A 26,656-nucleotide genomic window follows, 5' to 3' on the forward strand; every position below is an offset into this window, starting at 1 on the left:
GATAGTACTGTTTACTTATATCGGTAATTAGCGTTGCGAATTTGAAAATCTCGTTGCGAATTTGAAAATCGCGTTGCGATAGTACTGTTTACCTACATCGGTAATCAGCGTTACGATTTATATATATTCGCGTTGCGAATTTGGAAAACCACGTTGCGATTTACATATTATCGTTGCGATTTATATATTCGCGTTGCGATTTTAAAACTTGTTTTGCGAAATTAGAGTTCGCTGCAAATTTGAGATCACGTTGCAAATTTGTTGGTCATTTTTGCAAATCCAAAAAAAGTTGATTAAAATCGTATATTATAAGATATTTTCGGTCATTGAAATTATTTTCTCTCATTTTTATTTTCTCAAATTATCAATTACGATTTTACTCTATTCGATAGCCGTATTCCGCAACATAAAACACCCGTACTAGAAATTTATTTGGATAACCAACAAGCTCACCTCATATTTACAATGGAAGTGGTAAGCTTTCCACTAACCTTGAACAGAAAACTGAACGAAAAAAAAACTAAAAATGGGAATATCCCAATGTTATTTATGAGCACCAGCAGCATCTTCAGGAACAAGCTCATACGCTGCAATTACTTCAAACCAGAATTTCTGCCAACTCAACCGACTCAGCTATCAATTCGGTCGGGATTTCCACCATATTATCAACTGACTCGGCAATGGATAGAAAGTCAAAATCATAGATGGTTCAGTGAGAACAAATAGCTCACCATTGGTATTTGGCAGCAACAAGGACTTCCTCATATTTCTGAGCAGCATTATCCCAGCTGAGGTCTTGCATCATACCCCGTCTTCGGAGTCCGTCCCAACTCTCTTTGTAGTCACGATATGTCAATAAGCAGTTCCCTAATGCATATATTAACTTACTTGCATCCGCGCTATCAAATGTCCAACCGAGCCCCGACTCTTCAAATGGATTAAAAGGCTGCACCGTGTCCCTCAACCCACCGACGGCATGAACAACAGGAACTGTTCCATAGCACATAGCATAGAGTTGGTTCAGTCCACAGGGCTCAAATCTCGATGGCATGAGCAAGATATCCGACCCAGCCGTTATACGATGAGCTGTCTGTACAGAAAACCCTACCCATCCCCGGACTTTGTCATGATATTGGGCTTCAAACTGCCTAAGCAGCTCTTCCAGGTCCTGTCTGCCAGTGCCTAACATGATTAATTGCACATCCTGGTCTATCATCCAGGGAATTACCTCAGCAATTATATCAACACCCTTTTGCTGATCCAGTCTCCCAATAAAACCGATCAGCGGCGCTTCGTCACGAACAGGTAACCCAAGTTCCTTTTGCAAGGCTGCCTTGCACTGAGCCTTGCCGGTCTGCAGTGTTTCAATGGAGTAGTTAGTATAACCATCTGATTTGAGGTGAACATCATGTTGTGGATTCCAGTCCTCCGAATCGATTCCATTCACTATTCCTTGCAATTTCCAGTCACTTTCATTTATAGTCCCATGTAAACCCCAACCACCTTCCACAGTTTTAATCTCCCAAGCATATCCATGGCTAACAGTAACCAATCTGTCAGCAGTCTTTAGCCCTGCTGCAAAGATATTGAAGTGCTCACCACCAACAGGGTCATATAACCTGAAAAGGTCCAAGTAGTGATCTGGTAGACCGACAAAACGGAAATCCTCCAAAGGCCCCCTACCCTGAATATGATATATCAGTTAGAATATACTACAAAGAGATTCAGATAATTAACCTCTAAAAGCACTCCTCATAATGGTAAATGCTTTCGGAATCTCCTCCGATCTCTCTTTTTATGGAATGTTCTATTGCATTCTCTTTTGTTTAAGTTCTATCCATGATTTTTTATAAAATTATATCAGCGAACAAAATCCCGGCAAATAATAGAGATAAATATGTAAATACACTAGGATATAAGCTCTTAATTTCGATCAAGTACAAAGCAAAAATATAAATAATCTGATTCCTTCCTTTATAAAACAAAACAATTCAAGTGAATTATCATTGCAGAGGACAAACCTGGTGAGCAATATTATGGATAACGAGAATGGATCTAGTGAAGGACATCAAACCATTGTATCGATAATAAGCCTTCAAGTAGACTGGCAATAAGGCAGTATGCCAATCATTAGCAATGAAAACCAGATTTCCATCTCCATAGCAGACACCTCCACATGGTACATACCAAGGAACCTGAATAAACCAGCTTCTTCACCATATGAAACCATAGTCTAATCGATCAATTATTTTTGACCAAAAATGAGGCTAAGCCAGAAAATAAGAAAAAGGTCTCGGGAAAACCTTAACTTTTCCAAGAATAATATTAAGAGCTTTCAGCACAGGAAAGAGCATCATTTACTTTTCACTCGTACACATTTATAATATGTATATCCATGACTATTGCCTTACAACTCTTTACATATAATAAATTAATATATGGACTTTAGAGATGACCATTAAGAAAAAATTAGTGTAAAGTAGACATATATTTTAGCAATTGTTTCTAGAAGCTGTGATGGAAACATGCTGATGTATCTTAGTGAACTCCACTTTACATTCGGCACGATTTATCTTAGAGAATAATTAAGAGGCCATTTGAAATCTCACACAATCAAAGAAATTAGCGAGGTGGTAGAACAAATGAATTTTTACATATTTTTAAGGCAATTTAGAAAATGCACCTCGACAGCTGCCTTGCAAAACAACACCATGCGCTTCAGAATATCCTGCACCACAAGATTAAAGTCGTGTAACATTCAAGACACCATGAGACTCATAGAAAAGCCTATTGCATCTCCTACTTGGTAAGGTTACAAAATATACTGTTTGAAACTAACGCATAGCAATTATTACATGTTTATAGCACTTCAACAGTCCAATCACACTAATGGAAGATGTTAAAGAAGTTTCATGAATTCTTAGGAAACTTAGCGACTTATAATCATCCTTAGATTAACATTAAAATTGATTTGATGGCCAATTTTTTATCTTTTCCTTTTCTCTCAGGTTTGAAGTAGATTTGGCATGTTGTGAACATAGCATATGCATTCCGATATCAAACTCAATTAAGACTTCTAATTACAACTTATTTAAATTACGAACTAATCATAACAAAACCGCAAGAGAACATATCATACCTGTCGTTTTCCTCCATATATGTCATTCTGCATATGGCGAAACATAGCAGTATCCATGAAAACAAAATCCACACCATCAATATAGGCGTGGTAATATGATACTTCCATATCCTACAAATAACACATCATCAAAAGATCATGCAGTGTAATTCAGCCTGTTTTGTTTAACAAACAAATGCCATGGTATTTACAGCAATATGTAACAGCTCTGTCATACCTGACCATCCACCTTATACTTCTTTCGAACTCCTATGTATTGCGGTTCAGCATAATCAGCATATCGAGGTGCCACAACCTAAGTAACAAATAAAGGAATTGACTAATTAACCATATAAAGTGCCACAGGGATCTGTAGGGTCATGTTTGGGTCTAAAGATAAAGCAAATATTGGGTGGTAAAATCGAATTGTTCATAAACTGGCAGAGTAAAAGAATGTCAGCAACAAGGAAAGGGAATTATACATACATAAAGGTTTAGCTAAACTAAGCCTAAGATTTAAATTGATTTGCATCATTTAATGAAGCTTCACATGAATAGAGTTTACATATATATTGCAATGCCAAGTATTCAATGTAACATAGAAAGTAGAAAATTTGTGTACCATAACCCTGTGTCCACGTCTAGCCAAAGCCTTTGGTAAAGAACCGGCAACATCTCCAAGGCCACCTATAATCAAGAAAAGAAAAGAAAAGAAACGATATACTATCATCTCAGAATATCTTAACTGGTATACTACCTGTTTTAGACCATGGAGCACATTCTGCAGCTACTAATATAATATTCATGACGTTTGCACCCACCAGTGGTGGGGGGTTTTCAACTTCAACGGCAGGATCATGTACCTCACCAACCACTCCCGAGTCTGTTTTGGTCGAATTTTCATTCTCTACAGCTGTAACTTGGGCAGGGTAGGAGGAACTCGAGGGAAAAGAAGGAAGCGTGATAGACTTAAATGCTTTAGAATCAGTGGTTTCCAACTGTTGGGTAGAATCTAAATTGGAGGAGGCCTTTTCTGAAGGCAAATGCACTTCAGGTTCATCTCCAACTTTATCTGAGGGTTGGATCTCCGATATGTCCTCCATAGTTGAAGTAACATGACTGCTTGAAGAAAAAATGCTCTCAATTTTTTCTTCATCCATTCTAACAGGGCTGCTTGAAGCGAAATCCATACTGGGAAGAGACTTATCCTTCTGCTTAAGAAAATTTTCATCTTCATCTAGGTCTGTAATACTACTTTTTATGGATGAAACCATTTTCCTTCTTTCTGCAATCTGCCAAGGATAAAGAAGATAGATAACACCATTTCGGTTTCAGTTCTCATGAACGACAACAGCAAGATAATATTTGTCTATTTACTATTTCATATGGCTACAAACTAGTCCACAAGGGAACTTATCAGCAATGAGGAATCTTACTATTAGAGCAACAATGTTCTTATACAATCCATGATAGCTACAAAGATTACTGGCTAGTACAGAGCATTTATTTTTTGCTTATTGATTCATTGGAGTTCCATTTCAAGATAGGTGTAAGATTAAAAGTTCCTATTCCAGAAAGGTTCGCAATTCCTTTACACAATTTCATTTTAATATTTATTTTACCAAACCATAACCCTTATTCAATATAAATAAACAACAAGACAAAACAATTATACATTAAAAAACCCATTTTCAATCAAATGGCAATATTTACAGTTAAAAAAACACAATTTATATTACATAACAAATATTTTCAATGAAAACACAATCGTCACATTCCAAAACACAGGATTATGCACAAAAAAAAAAAAGTTAAAAAAAAAACCTGTTGAAAGAAGTCTCTTTGCAAGGCAAGAACCTTCTTTCTCTTCTCAATTGTATCCTGGAGTGAATCATCTGGGTCATCACCGGTGCCACCAACAACATCCCGGGAACCCGCTACTGGCACAGACTTAAACCTCCAAAGCTGCCCTTTATTGAAGAACAAAGAACCCCCACTTGTTGAACCATTAAAAACAGCCAAATTTTCGATCTTTCTTGGTTTAAAAGTTGGGGAAGTGAGAACGTTTCTACTTTTTCTTTCAATGATGGAAGTCGAAGAGCCGCCAACGGACGCCATTGCCTAGTGCTAGAAACTATGTAACAAAACAAACCAATAAAAAGTGAAAAATAGGTATTTCCTTTAGTAATTAAAAGATGAATTGGGAAATGGGAATGACCAAAATGGGAAAAAAAAATCAAAGAAAAAATTATCGTTTTAGGAAGAAAAAATGAGTCTTTTTATTGAAAGAATGAGAGTAGAAACGAACCGAAGCATTTGGGATTTGACAACAGAAAGCAGAAGAACAAGGGTGAATGGCAAATTAAAGAGCGGAAAGGTAAAAGTATTGTACATCAGAAAAACATGGGAAACAATTGGAAAGCTCTCTCTTTTGAGGCTCAAATTGGCTGAAACTTTGCCGAACAAGAATCAGTTCACTTAATCTGCGTAAAGGGAACAAAAGGATTCATTCCAGAACCAAGCTTAAGGCTTTTTCTATCAATATTAGAAGAATTTTAAGATGATATCATTCCAATAACTAGCCTTAGTTCGATCACAGGGAGGTACCCTGTGAGGAAGCTGCTGGTGAAGGTAAAGGCTATTCCAGTCAAGCACTCCATGTCCATGCTCGGTTACTGAGTCATCGTTTATTGGAACTCGAGCACGAATGCAATGTGAATTCTCGGTAAATGCGTTTGTAGTATCCATGATTCCAACAGCGTACAATCAACGACAGATTGCTACGTGTTGAAAACCAAGCAACACCCAAGTACTGTTTAATAATTGCGAGCGCGGTTTCCATTTCGTGAGACCTTAAACGTAAAATGCTATCTGTTTTTATCAAAGAAAAAACAAAGTTTAACCTAATACAAAAATAAGTAGACGGTTTTGTTTTTCAACATGTATACAAGTGTATTAAAAAAGTTTTGTGTGTATAATTGTATTAAAAAATAAAAATTTAATTTGCATAATTGTTTCCGATCAAAATTCATGCATCACATTTAGGGATGGCAATGGGTCGGGTCGGGTCGGGTTTTTGGGCCACCCGACCCGACCCGAAAAGAAAGGGTCTTCCACCCGTGACCCGACCCGACCCGACAAAACTATAATTTCACCCGACCCGACCCGATAGACAATTTTAAAACCCGACCCGACCCGACCCGACCCGAATTTATTTTTATTTATTAAAAACAGACCCGACCCGACTCGATCATATCCGACCCGATTTTAATGTTTATTTATCCCAGCAGCCATTGGAGCTCTTCCAAAGCTCCAAGTCTTTCACTTGCTCATAACAAGCAATCAAGCAGTTTGATGAACGCAATGTGCTTAGCAAACACGGTTTGGGTTAGTTTTCATTTTTCAAGGCTTGTTACAAATTACAATCACAGATCACAGAATGGTGCTCTCTAATAGAAACGAGGAATATTAAATATATTAGTACATATAGTTCACAATTACCGCTTTCAAAACTAAATTCATAATTAAAATACATTCAGATTATCATCCTTATAAGATACATCTCATATGGTGCTCTCTATCCCTATCAAAACTAACACTTAAAAACTCAACATGGAAACAATTTTATAAATCCATAATTAAAATACATGTTCACAATTAAAATTATAAATCCATACAATACTTAAATAAGTTAAAAGTTCAAACATAATTATAATAAAACGAGACATAAATACGGATGTTCGATGGAAAAAAACATCCATTACCATCGGCTTGACAAGTTCACATTCTTCAATCTTAGCTAACCACTCAAGTAGTCAAATCCTATAAAATAAAATTATAAATTAATATTTTAAAAAAAGATTATGATAGGAGTAAAGTAACAAATATGAAATTATTACTTACAGTTATCTCATCTTGTTCGATCTCATCATCTTCATAAAAGTTGCCCTCATTTGAGTTTGATTCTAAAACATCGTAAATGAAAATAAAATCTAATAAGAAATAATGACAAAACATATAAGTAAAACAATGCAAAAATTACTTGATAAATATGTTTGTACCTTCTTCGGCCCATAACCAATTTTGACAACAAGCCAAAGCTTCTACAGTTGAATGATGAAGTCTATTACGTTGTGCATTCACCAATCTCCCTCCATTACTAAAAGTAGACTCCGAAGCAATAGTAGAAACCGAAATGGCATAAATATCTCTTGCAATAGCTTGCAATATAGGAAATTGTGGCCCAATTGTCTTCCACCAAGTCAATATATCAAAGTCCGACGTCCTAGAAATAACATCCACTTCTAAGTAACGGTCTAACTCAGATATGACTTGTGTTTTCTTTTGTCTCTTCCTTGAAACGTAAGCATCAAAATCACCTGGGTTACCCAAATCAACTGAAACACTATCCAAAGATGCACCGTTGAAGGGTTGAGGTTCATTCTTTGAGGACATTATTCTTTCTTCATACTCTGTGACCAAATCCCGACATAATTGCACAATTCTTTCAACTTCATGTTCAGCAGTAACCCCATAAATATTTTCAAAGTAATACTCCAATAATGTTGTTTTGTACCTTGGGTCTAAAACTGTGGCAACACCCATGATACCATTCATATCGTTCCAATATTTCTCAAATTTCTCCAACATGCACTTTGCCATTCTCGAAATAATGATATCACTATGTGTAATCCACTTATTCAATGCCACCCTAATCCTACAAATACTCGGAAAATAAAGATTTGATGTAGTAAATTTTGTACCTGAAAAACCTTCGGTGATCTCGTAGAATAACTTCAACTTATCACAGATCACCGATGCAAAAACCCAATCATCATCTGTTGGCAAGTACTTGTACAAAGGGTCACGATGTAACTGCACACAACGAGTAAAAACATCCTTATAAGATAAAGCTGTTTGGAGCATCAAGAAGGTAGAATTCCATCTTGTTCTAACATCAGAACATAGTTTTTTTGTAGTTGAAATACGCAATTGTCGTGCCGCCTCTTCAAATCGTTCCCACCTTTTTGGGGTAGCGCTCCAAAAAAGAACACTATGACGGATTCTTTCTATACCATCTCCAATCACACTTAATCCATCTTTAACAATCAAATGCAATATATGTGCACAACAACGCATGTGGAAAAAAGCTCCGTTAAGCAATAGCGTATTAGCTCCCATCCTATCAACCAACAACTTAATGACACCATCATTCACACTACAATTATCAACTGTAATAGATGTGAGTTTCCTATCAATATTCCAATCTAGGAAACATTTCATCAAACTAGAAGCAATGACATCAGTGGTATGTGGAGCTGGTACATATTCGAACCTAATAAAACAACAAATAAAATGAATTAATTTTAAACATATCGAAACATAACTAAATGTATAAATATATTTAAACAATTACCTTATAACGTGCTTTTGTAAACTCCAAGAGTTATCAATGTAATGTGCAGTAACAGCCATATATCCTTTATTTTGGTGGTCTGAAGTCCACATGTCAGTTGTTATAGCAATTCTGCCTTCATTAGCCTCCAACTTTGACAACATATTTCTCTTCTCCTTTTCGTACAGATCCAAAATATCACGTTTGATAGTATTGCGAGTAGGCATTTCAAACATAGGTTGTAGACTAGAACAATACTTTCTAAACTGTGAATGATCCACTATCGATAAAGGATATTCATGCATGATTATCATCTTCGAAAGCTCTTTCCTTGCCACATCTTGATTAAATGAGAAAGCCCCTATTGTTAATTTCCATCCGACTTCTTTTGATTAGCTATTAAGACTTGTTGTCGAATGTCTACTTGAACTCGCTTCTTGCACCTTTTGATATGATCACGCAAGTGACTTGTCCCATTCTTAGATTCACCATTGAATTTGTTTTTGCAGTGGTTGCATATTGCCTTCCACTCATGTTGATCTTCTCTTTTTTAAAGTGATCCCATACCATAGACTTTAGTTTTGATGAAGTGCATTCGCTTGACACATTATTTTCAACCACAACATTTGGTTGACTTAATGTAGGAACTGAATTTCCTTCAGAACTTGGTGATGGACTTCCCTCGGTTGATAGTTGTGGAGAGTTAATAGTATGAGATGTGGATGAAATGGAATTCTCTCCCAAGTTAGACATTTCCTGTACAAATAATGATAAAAACATCAATTAATATATCCTAAACTTAAATCAATTAATATATCCATAACTGCAAAAGTTAAGTTTATAAAGTAAAATTAGCTACATCAAATGAACACAACATTTAGAAAGAGCAAAAATACAAGGAGAATACCATTTTGTCAACCTAAGTTTCCCTTGTAGGCTAATTAAAAGTACAAGTTGAATCTGAAACACACATTCGCTTATTATAGGTTACAGATACTAGCAATATAACAAGTCAACAACCGAAAAAATGAATCTTCATTTTAGGTTTCAAAAGTGAAAATAAACAATGATAACCGAGTAAAACTAGAACAACATATGTGTGACTATATATATATATATATATATATATATATATCACTGTGATACTCAGATCCCAAAACTAACATAAAATCATTTTTTGCTCGCATTATGAGAGCCAAAGCCGATCCTCAAAAAGTCATAAAATCAAGCACCCAATACGATCTATGTGAATTTGGAGTTACATCAGTCGACTAGTAACATGAGGCTTTGGCCATCCTCTTAGCATGCTTCTTCATGGAAAAAAAATTCAACAGCTAAAGTATAAAGAATGGCATTTCCTTGATATCAATAATAATTTTACAGTTTCCACCCAGGGAGAAACAATATTATTATTGTCTCACTGAAAAGTGAAACCATTAAAACAATAAGGTTTTATCAAACAGAAAAATTATAGATATCACCATAATTTTGTCGTCAAACTCGAATATTCCAAAATTCAAAGGCAAACATCAAACAGAAATGTTTAAGTACGATGGAATATGATTTAAAAAAAGATGAAATAAGCTGGATCTAACAATAAACCAGAATAACTATCAAAATGAACCATTTATAGTGAACTACAACTGTCAAAATGGAATATTTACACTGAACAAACAATATAAAAAACATAAGGTAATTGTTAAAGCTGGATCTAAAAACAAATGTTGCAAACAAGATTTGTTGTCCGTAACAAAAATCAAGAAATGATATCTCAAAAACAAAATTTAACAGAGAGAATTTATCAGAGATACATGAATGGTTATCTGTTTTGTTGCTTAGAGAATTTAACAGAGAGAGAGAGATGCAGAGATATCAAATACCTGAAGTATAGAAATCAAAAAGCGAGTTGTTGCGCTTGCGTCGGTGGCTCAAACCCTCGGTGGAGAATTTACAAAAGAAATTAGTTAGAGATCTGACCTCAGCGTTTAACTGGTTTAAGTGTTTGAACTTTGAAGATATGCTGCAGATGCTTTGTCGACTAGGGTAGGAAACTAGGAACAGGGAAAGCAAAAAAAGTAAATATATATATATATATATATATATATATATGCAGTAACTATGCGGGTCGGGTCGGGTCGGGTTATTTTAACCTTAAATCCGACTCCGACCCGACTTCGAAAATTTTAATATAAAATCCGACCCGACCCGAATCCGAATTTTTTTAAAAAAAATCCGACCCGATCGGGTCGGGTCAGGTCGGAACCCGTCGGGTTCGGGTTCCATGGCCATCCCTAATCACATTGCACATGAAATCAAAAGTCATTTAAAATGTGAGCTTTGATAATTTTAGAAAGCTCACACGTCTCCTTTCCTTTTGGTTTAGGTCAATTTGAAGTCATTTAAAATGTGAGCTTTGATAATTTTATTTAGTATTTATATTTTGACGAAATATTTAATTTGATATATATTTTTAAAAAATTTCAATGTCATATATGTATTTTAGAAAGGTATAATATTATTGGAACACATCCCTTACCGAATTGTATAAAAGATGAATTATCAATTGTAATCCCTTATCGAAACACGTCCTCATCAAATTACACATTAAGAATCTATAGCTTGGAATTGGGACCGAATTTGTCTGACCCAAGATAGGAGACCGAATGTCCCAATTTGTTTTGTTGTGTTTTTCTTTAGTACTTGAATTGGAAGGCCTAACTGTTTGGTGTTGTAAGAGTTTTGTAATTTGAATTTATATAAGATTATATTTTAATTATTAGATAGAAGGTATTTGGTAGAACACTTAATCATCTTTAAAAAAAAATTGTTTCAGATCTAGAGATCTTTGAGGTTAAGTATGATGAAGAGGATTTGGATTTAATCATATTTTATTCGTTGTCCCTTCTTTATTCAATTTTTGGAGATGCAAATTTATATAGTCGTGAATTTATTATAGCTGACGAAGTTAATGATTTTGAAATATAATTTGATTTTGAGATGTAACTTTTCTTATTTGATCTTTAGAGATACAATTGTGTATAATGGATTACCAATATTATATGATTTTGATGTTAATCAAAATACAATTAAATAGATTTAATTATGTAGGAATAATTAAATCACGGACCAAAATGATATAATTATATTTAAACGTAAAATAAGCTCAAATATAAAGAAACATTTACCTTAAAAAACTTAAATTTAAATTAATTCGACTTAAACCAACCCAAATATTTAGCAAGGTAGAAAAGCATACCACATGGTTAGAATGGGGGAATAACATGTTAGAACAACAAATAGAGCATTGACTAAGATATCTTATTAAACATTTTACATATATCGGAACAACAAATAGAGCATCAACTAAGATATATATATATATTGCCATTGGTTACAACTAAGATACCTTATGAAACATCTTATCTAAAATAAATTTTAACGAGAGAAGAAAACAAACTTGACCGTGTAAGATTTAACCGATTATGAAAAACATCATTTTAGGTTTTAACAAAGTTCAATCACGAAAACATAAAAGATCTTGTTCTGGCTTGTAATAATTGTGGAAATAAGTGGCAATCGGTAGCCAAAAAAGGAAGAAAAATACAAGCTCGCTCTTCAAGGAAAAACTTTCCACCCCTAAAGAAAAAAGATGACTAATTGATTAACCTAATTTGCCTTTTAAGTGTATATGTACAATAATAATGAAATTCTTCAAAATGGACATCTACCCGACTGAATTCTACGTATACCCGAAGGATTGTTCCCTCCATACTCAAATACCTAACTTGAGGACGCAAAAATATTCTAACTCAGCTCACATGCTAAATATCTAACCTTTTTGGTGACCACAAAATCTGGCCGTATTTTCCTTTATGAGTGAAAAGAGTTTGGAGATGTATTTTTATTTGCTTCTGTTTCTATGTACTTGTAAGATATTCTTTAACCATCTTTTTCTTTTGGTGTTGAGATTAGTGGAAACTATTCAACAACAGTACTGAAATCTTCATTTTCATTACAAATATTTGTTTTGGTTTAGACAAGATAAACACGAATATTACAAATTTAATAAACATGTTTAACTCAAAAGGCCAACCTTTTTGTTCAAACCCAAGTGGTTAATTGCCTTTCAAGTACATCACTATCACACTTTCCCATCATTAACAACCAGCAGAATATTAGACCAACATTAGGAAATATTCTTTTTAGTGATTGGATGTGTGGGGCCTTTTCAAATTAATTACAAAGTAATCTAATTATCATACAAGGGAAACATCCCCTCACAAGTTAATGTTAGGTGTAAAACCATGAAACTTTCACTTTCACAAGTACAATCTATTTTAGTTCAATTTCAGCATTCTTTAACACGCTATATCCTCTTGAAGTGATTTTTTTTTACAATAAACTATTAATATAGTCGATCAAAATCATCATTTTCTCCAGATTTTAGCCAAAGTTTATCCCTATCAAGTATTATGAACTTAAACACATTAACAAGCTAGGTCAACCATGGATCACCATTCATAAAAAAGGGGAAAACTCCCGTTAATTCCTTCATCAACAACATGATACAAATGCCTTTTACCTCTTCATAACATAGAAAAACAAGCTGAGAAAAAAAATTCATTCCTTCAAGAAGCACACACACATATATATATATAAGCAAACGTTAAAGAAAACCTAATAAAGCAAATATATTGAGTGATTACATGGTAAAACCTTCCATTTATACAAACATGAGTGCTCCAGTGGAAGAAGGTGAAGAACAGTCACAACTCACAAGCCACTTCGGCTTCAACTTCCCTTCTATGGAAATTCCTATAGCAGCCACATGCAGCACAAGTAAGGGCTGCAGCCGTCTCTTCTCCGGTCGCCATGAATTCCCGGCACCCATCGACCGCATATCCTCCGACTCCGGCGGCATGATTCTTTTGGCACTCCCCATATCTCACACTTTTAATTGTCGTCGATGAATTGGTTCTGCTTCTTGGTGGTTCCTCCCTTCTCACAACCACTTGCCTCTTCCTCATGTCGGCGATCGATCCCCGAATCGTTCCTTGTAACACTCGTAAAACTGAAACCCAATGAATAGTAAAAAAGGGAACAGAAAAAGGAGGGAGATGAAGAGTAAGAGAAAATGAAGAATACTAGTAAGAGAGGAGAAGCCCTAACCCAAAGGGACATATTTATAGCAGAGCTTCTTACTTTAGAATGCTATATTGTTTTTGCAGTTTACTTTAGAGCTTCTTGATCGTTGTTAGATGATTATTGAAACAACTCATTAGAGTTTAGTATAGAAAATAAAGCCATTGCCATTAAGCTAAGTTTTAAAACTGTTTAATTCTTGATATTATATTTGCTGTTTTTTATTAATATATTCAAAATAAGCCATGGAATTGTAGAATTCCAACGCCATGTCATTTCTTACTAATCTTTTCTCAGAATAATTGTATTCCAGTCGATATGAGTTTAAGTTCCCAATGTTTCCGAGACAATCATTCGACATTTGTTAGGTAATGCCGGTATGAGATATTGACGGGAGAGTATACAATGTTGCAATGCCCTACCAATTTTTGTCATTTTTCATTTTCAGTGAACACTATATTTAGGGATACAAGTGATCAGATTGTTTGATAAATGTTCGCTTATTAAATTAAATAAACAAGTGTGAATAAAATTTTCATGTCCATTTAATAAACGAAAACAAACAAATATTTGTTCGGTTTATTTATGTTAACGAACAAATTCGTTTATAAGCTCATTTACTCGCTTCTCTGTTTTCTTTTATATTTTACATTTTAAATATTGGTGAAGATATGTACTAAATTGAATATAAGGTTAATTTTGGAGTTCAAACTATGAAGCTTAAGGAACTTAAGGATTAATGGTGTAATTTCACCTTTTTTGGCTTGCAAATAAAAGGGTAAAAAGAGTGCTAGTTGTCTAACGTCAAATGAACATGTTTGCGAACACTAAAAAAATGAATAAACATGAATATTTTAAAAAATAAATAAACGAATATGAATACGATACTAGAACTTAAATAAACATGAATCGAACATAAATATCTTCAAAAATAAACAATGGATCACAAATATAACTTTATTCGTTTAAATTTGATTCATTTACACTCTAACTACATTATACATATTTAAGTGAAAATTTAAGATGTCAACTCCGAAGTAGGAGTTAATCATAAATGATGAATACTTTTCCACTTGTTGATAAGTCAATTATAATGATTTAATAATAACCCCAAATCACTAATCTCTTCCGAATTGTAAATTATTAACGGAATAATCCGATAATTAATCCTTATCAAATGAACAATTACTAGATAATACGTATAACGATTTAATTCTTTGACATCTTTACGAATAAAAAGGATCCAATATCTAATTAACAAACTATTTTAACTTAAAATCTAAATATATTTTTCCTAGAAATTAAATTAGAAAAACATAATTTAAGAAAACAAAACAAAGAAATTTATATTAAAATAAAAAAATGTCGGCCACTGCCAATTGTTATCCAAGTTTGACGTGAATTGCCAATTAAAAGCCTAAAAACCAAGTTGTCGGCCACTGTCTGTATTTCTCTTTTATAGAGAAAAAACTTAAAATCTGTTTTTGGTAAATAATAAAAATATTGAAATATAAAACATCATAATGAATAAAAATAAAATTTATATGTAGTTTGATTCTTTTCTTTCTTCAGTAAAAGTAATTTTTTCTCACGTTTCAGATTTTTTAAATTTCCCCTAATTTATCACCTTACCTTAATTTTATTTTATGTTCTTACTTTTAGGTTAATATTATGTTCTTACCTGGAACATCAATTTATATATATTTTTTAAATTGAGAAAGGGGATAATTAATTTGAGGATGAAATTTAATTAATATTATATGTTAAGCACATTGAATTAAATTAAATATAGTGGTATCCCAAATTTCTATATTTTATGATGGGACATTATAGAAATCATATCAGAAGTGCCAACAATGAACTACTCAATCTCTAAAAGATTTGGTTAGCAAAGTATTTGATAGAAAATTTTGGGCTTAAAAAAACCCACAGTTGGTTTAAAAAATATATCAAATATGATGTGAAAAATTCTATTTTTTTTTTTCATTTGCAATAAATATTGGTTTTGTCACTTGAATTAATTGAACACTAAGTAAAATTATCTTATCTTGGTTTTCTTTTTCAATAATAAAATATCGATCCAAACAAATAAAAATCCTTTGGCATTGGATAATATATAATATTGAGCTTAATTATTACCATAATAGGTTGGTTTGAAATATATGAAAACTTGGTTTTATTGGCCAAGTTATAAAGCTAGCTGGTAGCAATTGCAAGATATATTTCCACATGCTGGACTTAAATGCAGCATTTTACCTGATGCATCAGACCACATGATTCTGTCTTGAAGATTTGTTTTGCCCATTGAACCCCCAAAAAAAAACCATTCATCCATATTGTATACAGTCAAGATTTATTGCTAAAAGAATTGTGTAATAGAAAAACATTATGAATAATGAAACAAGCTTTCAACTTGTGGGCTTTACAGTGCATATTTATTTATGACTGCAATTGAAGGGAGGCTGAGGATTATCATCCATCCATCCTGGAAAACACAGGCAACGAAATCAAAAGGCTTCACATGTTTGCATTTAAGACCATTCCCTTGCTATTTATTATCTCGCCCTTCGAACTATACTGCATCTCTGGAGTAAGGATCTTGTGACATTTTGGGTTGTAAAATCACCTTTCATTATCACTGCTTGCCATGCTAATACTAATACTAATATATTATAATTTAAACACAGAATAATTACATAAGATAAATGTGACATCAAATGAAAAAAAAAATTATAATATCGTAGGGATATACAAGTGTATCAAAATAATATGAATACAAAGGTCACTCTATTCATAGGAAGCCAATATTTACTTATTATTATGGGGTGTAGCTAGCCTACCTAATTACTGCTACCATTATTTTAATTAAATTTAATTAAAAGCAAATGCAAAATGTTGGTGGTTGACTTTCCTTCAATAACAATGGGTCATGGGATGCATATCCTCACAGGGAAGTAAGTAAAACTTTTATAATTCTTCAATAAATTGGAGGCCTTGCTATTAATAATAAGGTCTTCGTTCATTTAATTTTTCATTTTTTTATTGTTTTTAAGCTATTTCTCTTAAGACACTTTAAAAAAAACTAATTAACAGGTTATTGATAATAAATGATAATAATATTATCATAAGTTTTCAGTTCTTTTTTGCTTTTGTCCAATATAACATATCCAGCAAAGATTGAATGGAAACATCAGTAATTCATCTCATAAATCTGAAGTGCAAGATTAAAAAGAAAAAAAAAACTGCTGATTTCTCTAAGCAGATAATCAAGACACAAATATGGTTATTCTGAATCAAAGAAAGATATATAATCTGCCACAATAATGTGAAATTTATACATTAAATTTGTTCCACCATTAAAAGGGTGACTAATACTAATTTCTTCATTTAACAAAACCTAATCCCAAAATACAAAGTATTATCCCAAAGAAGCCATTTAAAACAAAAGACTCCTCCTTCCCCTTAGAAAAAATTAAAATTTTCTTCTAATCCCAAATCACAAAGTTGGTAATCTTTGCCTTGATTTACACCTTCATCGAAAAGCCATTCCTCAAGCAATGAAAGTTGGGTTTGGGCTCTAAGAGTTGGCTTACTTTCATCTTGTGAAAGGCTTGCCTCTGGTGACATGGACTGTGAGATATTACAAATGGAATAATCTAAAGATTCAAACCCTAAAACTGATTGAAAACCCTCAGTCATCTCTTTACTGTTCTTGTCTTCCATCATTGAATCAGTACCTTCTTCACTAGAATCTGCAGAACCAGCCATTTTCAAGGGATTTCTCATCCATCCTTTCAACAACTTGGCTATGTTTTCTGTGCTTGAAGCATATCCACTTGGTTTGACATAAGATGTGGTGCCATTAAAAGGTACAAACTCAGCTGAACGACTTGATTTCTCTGGGGATAATGCATCAGATAAAGCTTTTTTAGCCATGTGAATATCAGCCTGCAACTTTCTCTCCCATTGGCCTCTAGAAATCTGGTATGTTGATGATGAAGATGAAAACCCATCTCTGGAACAGCCTTCGTTGCCTTGGAGCTTCTTCAGCTTCTTCTTCAAATGAGTGTTCCAGTAGTTTTTAATGTCATTGTCTGTTCTTTGAGGAAGGTAAGATGCTATTGCAGCCCATCTGCAACCATATTAAATGCCTCCCGTTTATTACATTTGTTTGGCAAAACCAACTTTACTCATGACTAAATAATAAAAGAAGAAAACTTACCTGTTGCCTAAAAGAGCTTGAAGGTGGATTATCATTTTCTCTTCATTTTCTGTAAAGTTTCCCCTTTTAATCCCAGGCCTTAAGTAATTAGTCCATCTAAGCCTGCAGCTCTTGCTACATCTAAGCAACCCTGAAAAAAAAAGATTAACACTTGCATGACTGCATTGTGTTTTAAGAACAAACACCAGAAAAGAACAAGAAGCAGTTGTGTAGGAGAAATATAGGAAGGGGGGGAAAGAAACCTGTTTTGGTGGGAACAGCCCTCCAATTCCCAGGACCTTGTTGTTGAATATAAGACACCAGGATGATATCTTCTTCAGGAGTCCATGGCCCTTTCTTAACACCAACATTGTCGCAACAAGGTTGTCTTCCCATTATCAGCTTGTTGGTTGTTTTTTCTTTCTTTTGAAATCTGCAGTTGATTTTAGTTAATGATATATTGGGAGGTTTAAGACAAAAGGAGTTTGATGTTGAAGGCGTTTCATATATAGGAACTGAAGTTTAAGACAGATGGGATGGTGACTTCAAATGAGGAAAAGGGGTGGCCCTTCCCAGTTCCAACTCCCACCCCAAAGAGTCAAAAAGATGACAGCAATTGCATTAACTCAAGGAAAGAGAATGGTAAAGAGCTATCACACCTCCTCCATATTATCATCCTTCGTACTTTTACCGAAACAGATTAGAACGGAATAAACTCGTTTTTAATTAATCGATGAATTCGATCAAGAGTGTAAATGAACATAACGTTTGATGAATTATTTTTAAATCGATCATATCTTGTATAATATTTATTTATTAAATTAAATAAATGAATATAAATAAAAATTTTATATTCATTCATTAAAGGAACGAATATAAATAAATATGTGTTGGATTCGTCTATGGTTATAAGTAAGCTAGTTTAAATGCTCATTTATCGAGTCTCTTTTTCTTTTTTTACATTCTAAACATCGGTGAAGATAGAGAATAAATTGAACATAAAGTAAAGAGTTCAAACATTGAAGCCTAAGGAGTTAAAGGACTAGTGGTACAATTTCATCATCGTTGAACATATAAATGAATATATTTTTAAACGTTAAACGATAATATTTGTGAACACTAAACATGTTTACCAACAATAAGTAAAAGAATATAAATACGATATTAAAAATTTAAACGAATACAAACTGAATATGAACAACTTCAAAAATAAACAAACGATTATAAACATAATTTTATTCGATCAAATTTGATTCATTGAAATCCCTAAATAGAATATTTATAATTATAAAAATAAATATATATTAGTTAAAATAATCTTTGGAATTTAAATTTAGATAATGCAAATTAGAAACACCCGACCAGATTTTATTTTTAGAGTAAAAGTCAGCTAAGCTGTAGCAAAGTCAATGCTCTTCTTCTGCCTGTGGAAACCGCGTCGCATTGAATGCGAGTTGTTCTCCTAAAGCCTAAAGGAAACCTATAAAACCAGTCTGCCTCTCCCTCTGCCATTTATTTACATTACTGTAACAAACAAAATAAAATAAAATTAAAGCGCCCACACAAAACAATTACTCATGAACAATAATTTACTGCAGATATGGGATTCTTTTCACGACTTTTTTTTCCTACCATTTTTTAATGATTAGTTGCTATATTATTTGTAGGGAGAATTATCTTATCGACGTGGATATAAATTGTTTTAGATAATATTTATGAATTTGAATTTAGATTTTAAAAAAAAAACTAAATAATAAAAAACTTAAAAAATAACATTCATGATTATTTTTAAATTCATTAGCAGAAACAAAATCAAGATATAATATTAGGATGATCAAATTATCTTGACTTTAAAATTGATGGAAATATAAATATATTTAAACCAAATAAATAAAGAATAAGAATTAAATTATTTAATTTCAAGATTGACATAGATCAAATAAGCATTTAAATAAAAAAATAAAGAAAGAAAGTTTAATTTGATTAATTTCAAGAATTATAAGGACCTCAAATGTATTTAAACAAGAGGAATTAGAGAGAAAATTTAATTTTTAGGGCCATAACCCCTCATTGTCATCATTTGTCCCTGTCCCTGTTTGTTTAATACGTATTTAGTAATGAATTTGAAATGTTAATTGTAGATGCTCGATTTATCCGGGGCTAAGTCGGAACATACCCGAATCAGAGTAGTTGGAGGCCCAATTCAATGACCAAGCCCAGTCCACGTGAAATCCTAAAAAACTAAAAAAACGGTTATTGGGAGTTAACCAAAGCAAAGTGGAGGTGAGGGTCGGTTCTTAGGCATTAACCATCAGATACAGAGAGAAAAAACACGGACACAGAGGGAGATTAAAAAAACAGGAACCACCACGAGAGGAGAAGAAGCAAAGAACCCAATTAACTATCAGCAATTCCACAGTGTAAACAGGATACGAAAGAAAATAGTAGTGTAATCTTATAATTCAAAAACAGATAAAGCAGTAAATGTACGTTTTTTCGAGGAATTCTTCTTCAATTTCTTTTATTTTTCAGTTTGTTTTCTTTGTTGTTTCGTATGTCTGTGATTGTTATTTAAAACTGAAAATTGAGAAGGTATGGGGAAACAATTTGAGTGGGCTCTTAAGCATTCATCTTTCTTCAGTAAGTCCCATTCAAGATCAATACAAAGCACTAAAAGAAAGAACTAAGCATTTCTCACATTTTTCTGTTTTGGAAAAGAAATAAAAGTAATTCAATCAATTCTCTTACCCATATCCGATTCACACAAGAAATAACACCAATGAGAAATCCCTTTTTCATTTTCAAGGGCATTTTCCTAATATAGTTTCGAACCAGAAAATGGGAATAGAAAGTTAGGGTCGTTTACCTTGGTTTCTGTTGACGGTCAGAGTTAAGGAGTGAACCATCTTGAACGGTGGCCGACTTTATTAGGCTCGATTGTGTAGAGTTGTAGGACGAGAGGCGGTGATGGCGAGCTATGGTCGAAAGAAAGGTGGCCACCAAAGTATGGTGGCCAAGCAATTTAAAACATGACCGAGAGATGGAGGGGGTTCATGTGTTGAACGGTACTGTGTGTGGCTGAGGGAGAGATGGAAAGTGGAGAGAAGGGGAGGAAGCTGAACATGTTCCACGTGAATTGTGTTTTTCAGTTTTAGTTTAGGTTTAGGTTTAGTTTTTTTTGGGAAAATTAGTTTTTTAGCCATCGAATTTTTAAGGTAAATATGTTATTAGGTCCTTATATGTTTGGTTTATTTTTGCGTTTTAATCACTTTCAGCACTGTTTTTTGAATTAACCTTTTGTGTTTGTCCTAATTTAGTTATTTTCCAGTTTTTAGTTTTAGTTATAATTTTGTTAGATTATTTGGGTGTAGATTCCTCATTTATGTGCATGTTTCATTTAGATCATTACTTTAGTTTTAATTTGTATGTCAAATTTTACATTTAGTTAAATTTAGTCTTAATTCTAATCTGTATATATACTTTTTAAATTTTTAGTTTAGCATGTTATATTCTTGTTTTTATATTTTAGTCATATTTGTACATTATAGGTTAGTATGCATGGTTTATAATTTTAAATTTAGAAATGCATGTGTATAATTTTTTTTGTATGTCACGTTGTATGACCTTTTTTATTTTGTTTAATTAATTTTGGTATGACATTTTTTGCACAATTTGTATGATATCCTCATTTGCATAACTCGACATATTACATAATCGGACTAAAGGGTAATACCCTTTTAATTTAAAATTGTCCTAAGTGGCCTGTCTTAACTGATTAGAGGGTCGTTTTGACGATTTTAAATTAAAAGTGTAACCCGAAAGTGAAACCAAAAAATTGATTCGTCACCTAAAATTTGGGAGCGAGAGAAAAGGAAATGTTTGTTTATTTAAATTTATCGAGAAAAGGTTGTTATATCTTTAAGATCTGGTCTCGATATTTGTAAATAATCGAACATTCTTTATCTTTCTAAAACGACTTGGTAATTTTAATTTAATTTATTTGAGTGCTTTTGAATATTATTAAATTCACATCTTTGTTTTATGGGATCAAAAGTTAAATTAAGTTCGAATTTGTAAAGTTTATTACAAAGACGTTAATTAATCGACTAGGTACCGTTTTAGGGCGTTGTGGGGGTACTAATCTTTCTCAGCATGTAACCGACTCCCGAACTCAGATTTTTGGTAACGCATACCTTAATTTGTTGTTTTAATTAAAATTAATTTTTATTTAAAATAACAAACATTTTTTTGGGTGCCCAATCACACCCTAATCAAAGATTGGTGGCGACTCTTTGAACCGTATTTTTTCTATCGTAAAGGAAATCCAAAATTTTTCGAAACGAGAGATTTTTAAATTTCATTTGTTTTTAAATTAAAAGAGATAATTCAAAAATTAATGTGGTTTTCAAAATCTCGCTTTTTCATCACTTTTGAGAAAAAAATCGTTTCGACAGCTTGGCGACTCCACTGGGGACTTTTTTTAGAGAGTCAGGCCGATAGTCGATTAATTAATTGTCTTTGCTATTGAAAATTACAAATTCGTTTTAATTTGGTTTTTGATCCCTTGTTTGGTTTTTAATAAGTTTTGTTTGTATTTTGATTTTTTTAAATTTAATTCGATTAACAATTATATAGTTGTACTAATTTGTTTGCTAATGATTTCAGATTAATCGTATGAATTTAGGAAATTTTGAGTGTTTTTATTGTGCCCTTTTCGCTTTTCCTCACACACTGCACAGTTGCATTTTCATGACATGAGCTAAAACCCCGCTCCGTCCTAATTAAGTAGGAGTGAGATACTATGCCCTCGTGTGGTTTTCACCTCCGTATGGGATAGTGGATCGCTCCTGGAGCTCACGCCTTATGGTCCTCGTGATGGTAATCACCTCCGCATGGACATAGGGAGGTGTGTTCCCTCGAAATTGAACTCGATCCCCTAAAGCCAGTGATGAGCCAGGATTGAGGGTTCGGTAGCCCAAGGGGGCACCGACAAGGACAATTCGAGAACCTATTACTTTAGAACCTAACCCGGCATATAGTGAACGTAGAGCCTGAACTTAGGTTGAACCAAACCCGAACCTTAAGAATCCCGTGAAGAGGGTACACAAGGAAAAGCTTTTTTTGAGTTATTTATTTTCGTTTTTCGAATAAATGCATGCGAACTAGATATCATGCAGTTAGGTTTATTTTTTGAATAAGCATGCGAATTAGATATCATGCGGTTAGGATTTATTTTTGTGAATAACAAAGCATGGGGGTAGATATCATGTTGGGTAGGATCTGATAAAGCATGATTGGGTAGCCAACATGTGAGTAGGATTCTTGAACAAATTATTACACCGATTTAATTGATTTATGTTTACTAACTGATCTTTTGTTGTCTTTGCTTTATTTATTTTCTGTTTTGCATTGCAATGTCCATTACATGGTGTTGATTTGGGATTGATGTCCATATAGAAGGCCAGTAATATGGAACGAACGATTCAGAAAGAGGTTGAGGACAATACTGATGTTCTGAGGTAGTCAGAACAGTCCCAACTGACCAATAGGGATAGCGTGATGCCTTGATACATATCGGAGTTATTTGGTTATACTCACATCAACGTGCGTCAGAATGATCTAAGTGAGCTAAAGAAGATATGGGGAAGATGGACAGTAGTCGATAAGGAGATGTTTTATCAGTTGTACGGCGATATTCCTTATCTTCTGGATGTTCCTATTGACCTAAATCTGTTTAGAGCGTTGGTGCAATTCTGGAATCCGGCTTACAGCTGTTTCACATTTGGTAGAGTGGATCTAACACCAATAATAGAGGAGTATCAAACTTTGGTCCATTGTTAGAGGTCCCAGATGGATAGAGTATATACCAAGCTGCCAGTCACTCATTTGTTTAAGAAGAAATTACTATTGATGACCGGAATGAGTAAAGATTGGGTAATCAGAAACATTAAGAAGAAGGGAGACAGTGAGTGTATCTTTTGGGCTACTTTGAAAGAAGTAATTGATCATCACCCTGATAAGAGAAAGAAGCTTGACTTGTTTGCTTTAGGGATTTATGGGCTCGTTATTTTTCCAAAGGTGCTAGGATATGTAGACGTATCAGTCGTTGACCTGTTTAAAAGATTAGACAAGCACGTGAATCCTGTTCCAACCATTTTAGTTGAGACATTTCGGTCTTTGAGTTCTTGTAGGCGCGAGGGAGAAGGACGCTTTATAGGATGTGCGTCTTTGCTGCTAGTGTGGATTCTGAGTCATTTCAAACATGTTAAAAGAGCACCAGGACGAGTGTTTCTAGAGGGGTTTTCGCCTTTGAAGGATTTTCTTTCTAAAGAATGGCCTGAGAGCTTCACCGAAGAAAAATGGATGGTCATCTTCAAGGATATCAGAGACGATGATATTTTGTGGCGAGCTTCATGGAATGTCTCTTCGGCTATACTTTACCGATGTGGAGAGCGAGATTGGGTTCCTTTACCAGGCATATGGGGTTCTATTGGGTATGCACCGCTACTAGTTTCCAGACAGTATGGGTCAAGGCAGTTCATTCCAGTCACATGGGACTTGGTAGGGTCGGATTTTGCATTCAAAGGAGATCAGTATAAGGGTAAAGTTAAAGGGGTTGCTGAGGCCTGGAAGCAAACTCGTCGTGTGAATCTGTTCACTTATGATCTCGAGTTATCTCAAGAGTACGAGCAGTGGAGAAGCGGTCGAGTAAATGACAACATCCCGATAGTGAATCCTGAAAATATTCAGCCGGTGGAGGAACAGTTGAGTGTGGTGCCATCTCCATTAGAGTTAGCTCAGCGCGATTTCGAAGCAGAACGGAGACAATGGAGAATGACTTTGCAGAAGCTGGAAGATGAAGTGTATCAAAAGGGATTGGAGATTGACATTCAGAAGAGTAGAGCAGATCGAATTGAAAAAGTAGAGAAGAAACTTCGGCTAGATTTTGACGATCTTCGGTCAAGTTATCAGCGAATGGTAAAAGCTCAGGTAGGTTCTAGCTCGAGTAAGTCTGTCGAATTGAGACAAGAGGTGGCGAGCCTCAAGAGAGTAGTCGGAGAGAGTTAAGAAGAGCTCAAACAAAGCAGGCACCAAGTGAAGATTTTATCGAAAGAAAAGGATTCTTTAGAGCAGCAGTTACAAGAGAGTCAAGCCCATAACGAGAAGTTGAAGGAGAGGATTTCAAGTTTAGAGACTACATTACGATAATACCAAAACAGGGAATGTAGCTCAAGCCGTGGGGAAGTTGAGAGTTTGAAAAAACAAGTGAGTGAGCTTGAAGCCATGGTTCAAGATTTTCAGAGGCAAGCAAGTGAGCTATCGATAGTTCCTTGTGAGGGGGATATACAATGGCATTTTCGATGGGAGCGAGCTCAGGCGAGAGTTAAGCAAAGAGAAGACCTTATTGCTTGTTACTTATGACACGCGTGGAGAATAGCTCAATATTTGGTCATTTTATCTGAGGAAGTTGCTGATGTGACTGAAGAACTGGATCCCGAGGCTGAAGAAAACCAGAAGATCGTGGAGTTACTTGCACATGTACAAGAAATAGGAGAGATGGTGCAGATTTATTTGTGATGTGTTTCAACTTTGTAATTAAACGTCGTTCTAATATAAAGAGTTGTTCTAAGGAGTCGTTCCAAGATCAACACCCTGCATTTTGCATATGCATTTTAGTACATTTAAATTTTTGCATCACATTTTATTCATTCATAATCATATATTTCATATTCTTTAATAAACAATAATGTTAACAAAAGGATTGTGTAACAGAGGAATATTGGAAAATCCCAAGCATACCTACAGAATCAGGAAGAAAGTTATGGAGGACAAACTTGCCTAAATTGAGAAGGCTCAGTTGGAGTTACAAGATAATATCAAGAAAATGCAAGAAGATATGATCAATGCCCAAAAGGAGATATTTTCCAAGTTTACGAGTATGTTGGCAGGAAGAAATCCTGAACATGGGAAAGACCCTATGCCAGAAGGTGTAACTGAGGACCCACTTAATCCTCCAGGGTTCACCCCAGAGTAATCTCAGAACGTTCAAGGGACTCATGTTCATGTAGAGAAAGTGCACATTAATCCAGTCGGTGCTTCTGGTAACGTACAACCTGGAACTAGTTCATATCAGGAAGAACATCAATAACATCAAGTTTCAGACCTTGATGAAGAAGACAAGAATGACCAAAACATTCCTCTAGAAGAGAAATGGAAACAGTTAGAAAGAGAAGTCAGAGCCATGAAGGAAGATACCAATGTTTATGGATTTGACGCAAAGGAATTATGTCTAGTTCCTGATTTGGTTTTGCCTCTAAAGTTCAAGGTTCTTGACTTTGAGAAGTTTGATGGTACCAGGTGTCCCTCTGCGCATATCACGATGTTTTATAGGAAGATGACCGGATACATAGGGGACGATCAATTGTTGATACACTGCTTTCAGGAAAGCTTAACTGGCTTGACAATCCGGTGGTATAACCAGATGAGTAGAACTAATATTAAATCATGGAAATACTTGGCCAAGTCCTTTCTTGAGCAATACAAACATGTGAAAGATGTTAAGCCCAACAGGATGATGTTGCAGGGAATGGAAAAGAAGTCTAACAGGAGTTTTAGACAATATGCTCAAAGATAGAGAGATATAGCGGTGCAAGTCCATCCACCATTGGAAGAGGAGGAAACAAATATGCTTTTTGTCAATACCTTAAGGGCTCCTTTTTTATCGCATCTTATCGGTAATCCTTATCGAAGTTTTGATGATGTGGTTACGGCGGGAGAAATAATTAAAATGGCGGTTAAG

General features: G+C 34.2%; 3 protein-coding genes across 4 annotated transcripts; all 3 read right to left on the reverse strand.

The window, feature by feature from the left end:
- Positions 1 to 387: 387 nt before the first annotated feature.
- LOC120147756 (granule-bound starch synthase 2, chloroplastic/amyloplastic-like) lies at positions 388 to 19,045 on the reverse strand. The gene is made up of 9 exons (XM_039161064.1): positions 19,035 to 19,045; positions 4,943 to 5,245; positions 3,876 to 4,410; positions 3,741 to 3,805; positions 3,357 to 3,434; positions 3,140 to 3,250; positions 2,684 to 2,728; positions 2,022 to 2,195; positions 388 to 1,684 (listed from the first exon to the last, which is right to left on the reverse strand). Exons 2-9 carry the CDS (start codon positions 5,234 to 5,236, stop codon positions 728 to 730), a joined length of 2,259 nt encoding a protein of 752 aa, XP_039016995.1. The 5' UTR covers positions 5,237 to 5,245; positions 19,035 to 19,045; the 3' UTR covers positions 388 to 727.
- LOC120147758 (mini zinc finger protein 2-like) lies at positions 13,035 to 13,864 on the reverse strand. Of its 2 annotated transcripts, none has more exons than XM_039161067.1 (2): positions 13,716 to 13,864; positions 13,035 to 13,584 (listed from the first exon to the last, which is right to left on the reverse strand). In XM_039161067.1, the coding sequence occupies exon 2, from the start codon at positions 13,538 to 13,540 to the stop codon at positions 13,280 to 13,282; it is 261 nt and encodes an 86-aa protein (XP_039016998.1). In that variant the 5' UTR covers positions 13,541 to 13,584; positions 13,716 to 13,864; the 3' UTR covers positions 13,035 to 13,279. The 2 variants fall into 2 exon arrangements, with proteins under 2 accessions (XP_039016998.1, XP_039016999.1); XM_039161068.1 differs by having other exon boundaries at positions 13,683 to 13,864.
- Positions 17,033 to 18,325, reverse strand: LOC120147757 (myb-related protein 306-like). Its single transcript, XM_039161066.1, has 3 exons — positions 18,120 to 18,325; positions 17,878 to 18,007; positions 17,033 to 17,787 (listed from the first exon to the last, which is right to left on the reverse strand). Exons 1-3 carry the CDS (start codon positions 18,250 to 18,252, stop codon positions 17,118 to 17,120), a joined length of 933 nt encoding a protein of 310 aa, XP_039016997.1. The 5' UTR covers positions 18,253 to 18,325; the 3' UTR covers positions 17,033 to 17,117.
- Positions 19,046 to 26,656: the final 7,611 nt, after the last annotated feature.

Source organism: Hibiscus syriacus, unplaced genomic scaffold (assembly GCF_006381635.1).
Source record: "Hibiscus syriacus cultivar Baekdansim isolate YM2019G1 unplaced genomic scaffold, ASM638163v2 tig00110940_pilon, whole genome shotgun sequence".
In the NCBI taxonomy this organism is placed as follows: Eukaryota; Viridiplantae; Streptophyta; class Magnoliopsida; order Malvales; family Malvaceae; genus Hibiscus; species Hibiscus syriacus.

Excerpts from the sequence above, each read along its gene's own strand:
- LOC120147756 (XM_039161064.1), bottom strand. The coding sequence starts at position 5,236 with ATGGCGTCCGTTGGCGGCTCTTCGACTTCCATCATTGAAAGAAAAAGT. Across the intron at positions 3,806-3,875 it reads TGCTCCATGGTCTAAAACAG|GTGGCCTTGGAGATGTTGCC; the intron begins GTAGTATACCAG and ends TCTTGATTATAG. Across the intron at positions 3,251-3,356 it reads AGTATAAGGTGGATGGTCAG|GATATGGAAGTATCATATTA; the intron begins GTATGACAGAGC and ends TGTTATTTGTAG.
- LOC120147758 (XM_039161067.1), bottom strand. The coding sequence starts at position 13,540 with ATGAGGAAGAGGCAAGTGGTTGTGAGAAGGGAGGAACCACCAAGAAGC.
- LOC120147757 (XM_039161066.1), bottom strand. The coding sequence starts at position 18,252 with ATGGGAAGACAACCTTGTTGCGACAATGTTGGTGTTAAGAAAGGGCCA. Across the intron at positions 18,008-18,119 it reads GGCTGTTCCCACCAAAACAG|GGTTGCTTAGATGTAGCAAG; the intron begins GTTTCTTTCCCC and ends TTTTTTTTTCAG. Across the intron at positions 17,788-17,877 it reads CAAGCTCTTTTAGGCAACAG|ATGGGCTGCAATAGCATCTT; the intron begins GTAAGTTTTCTT and ends ATATGGTTGCAG.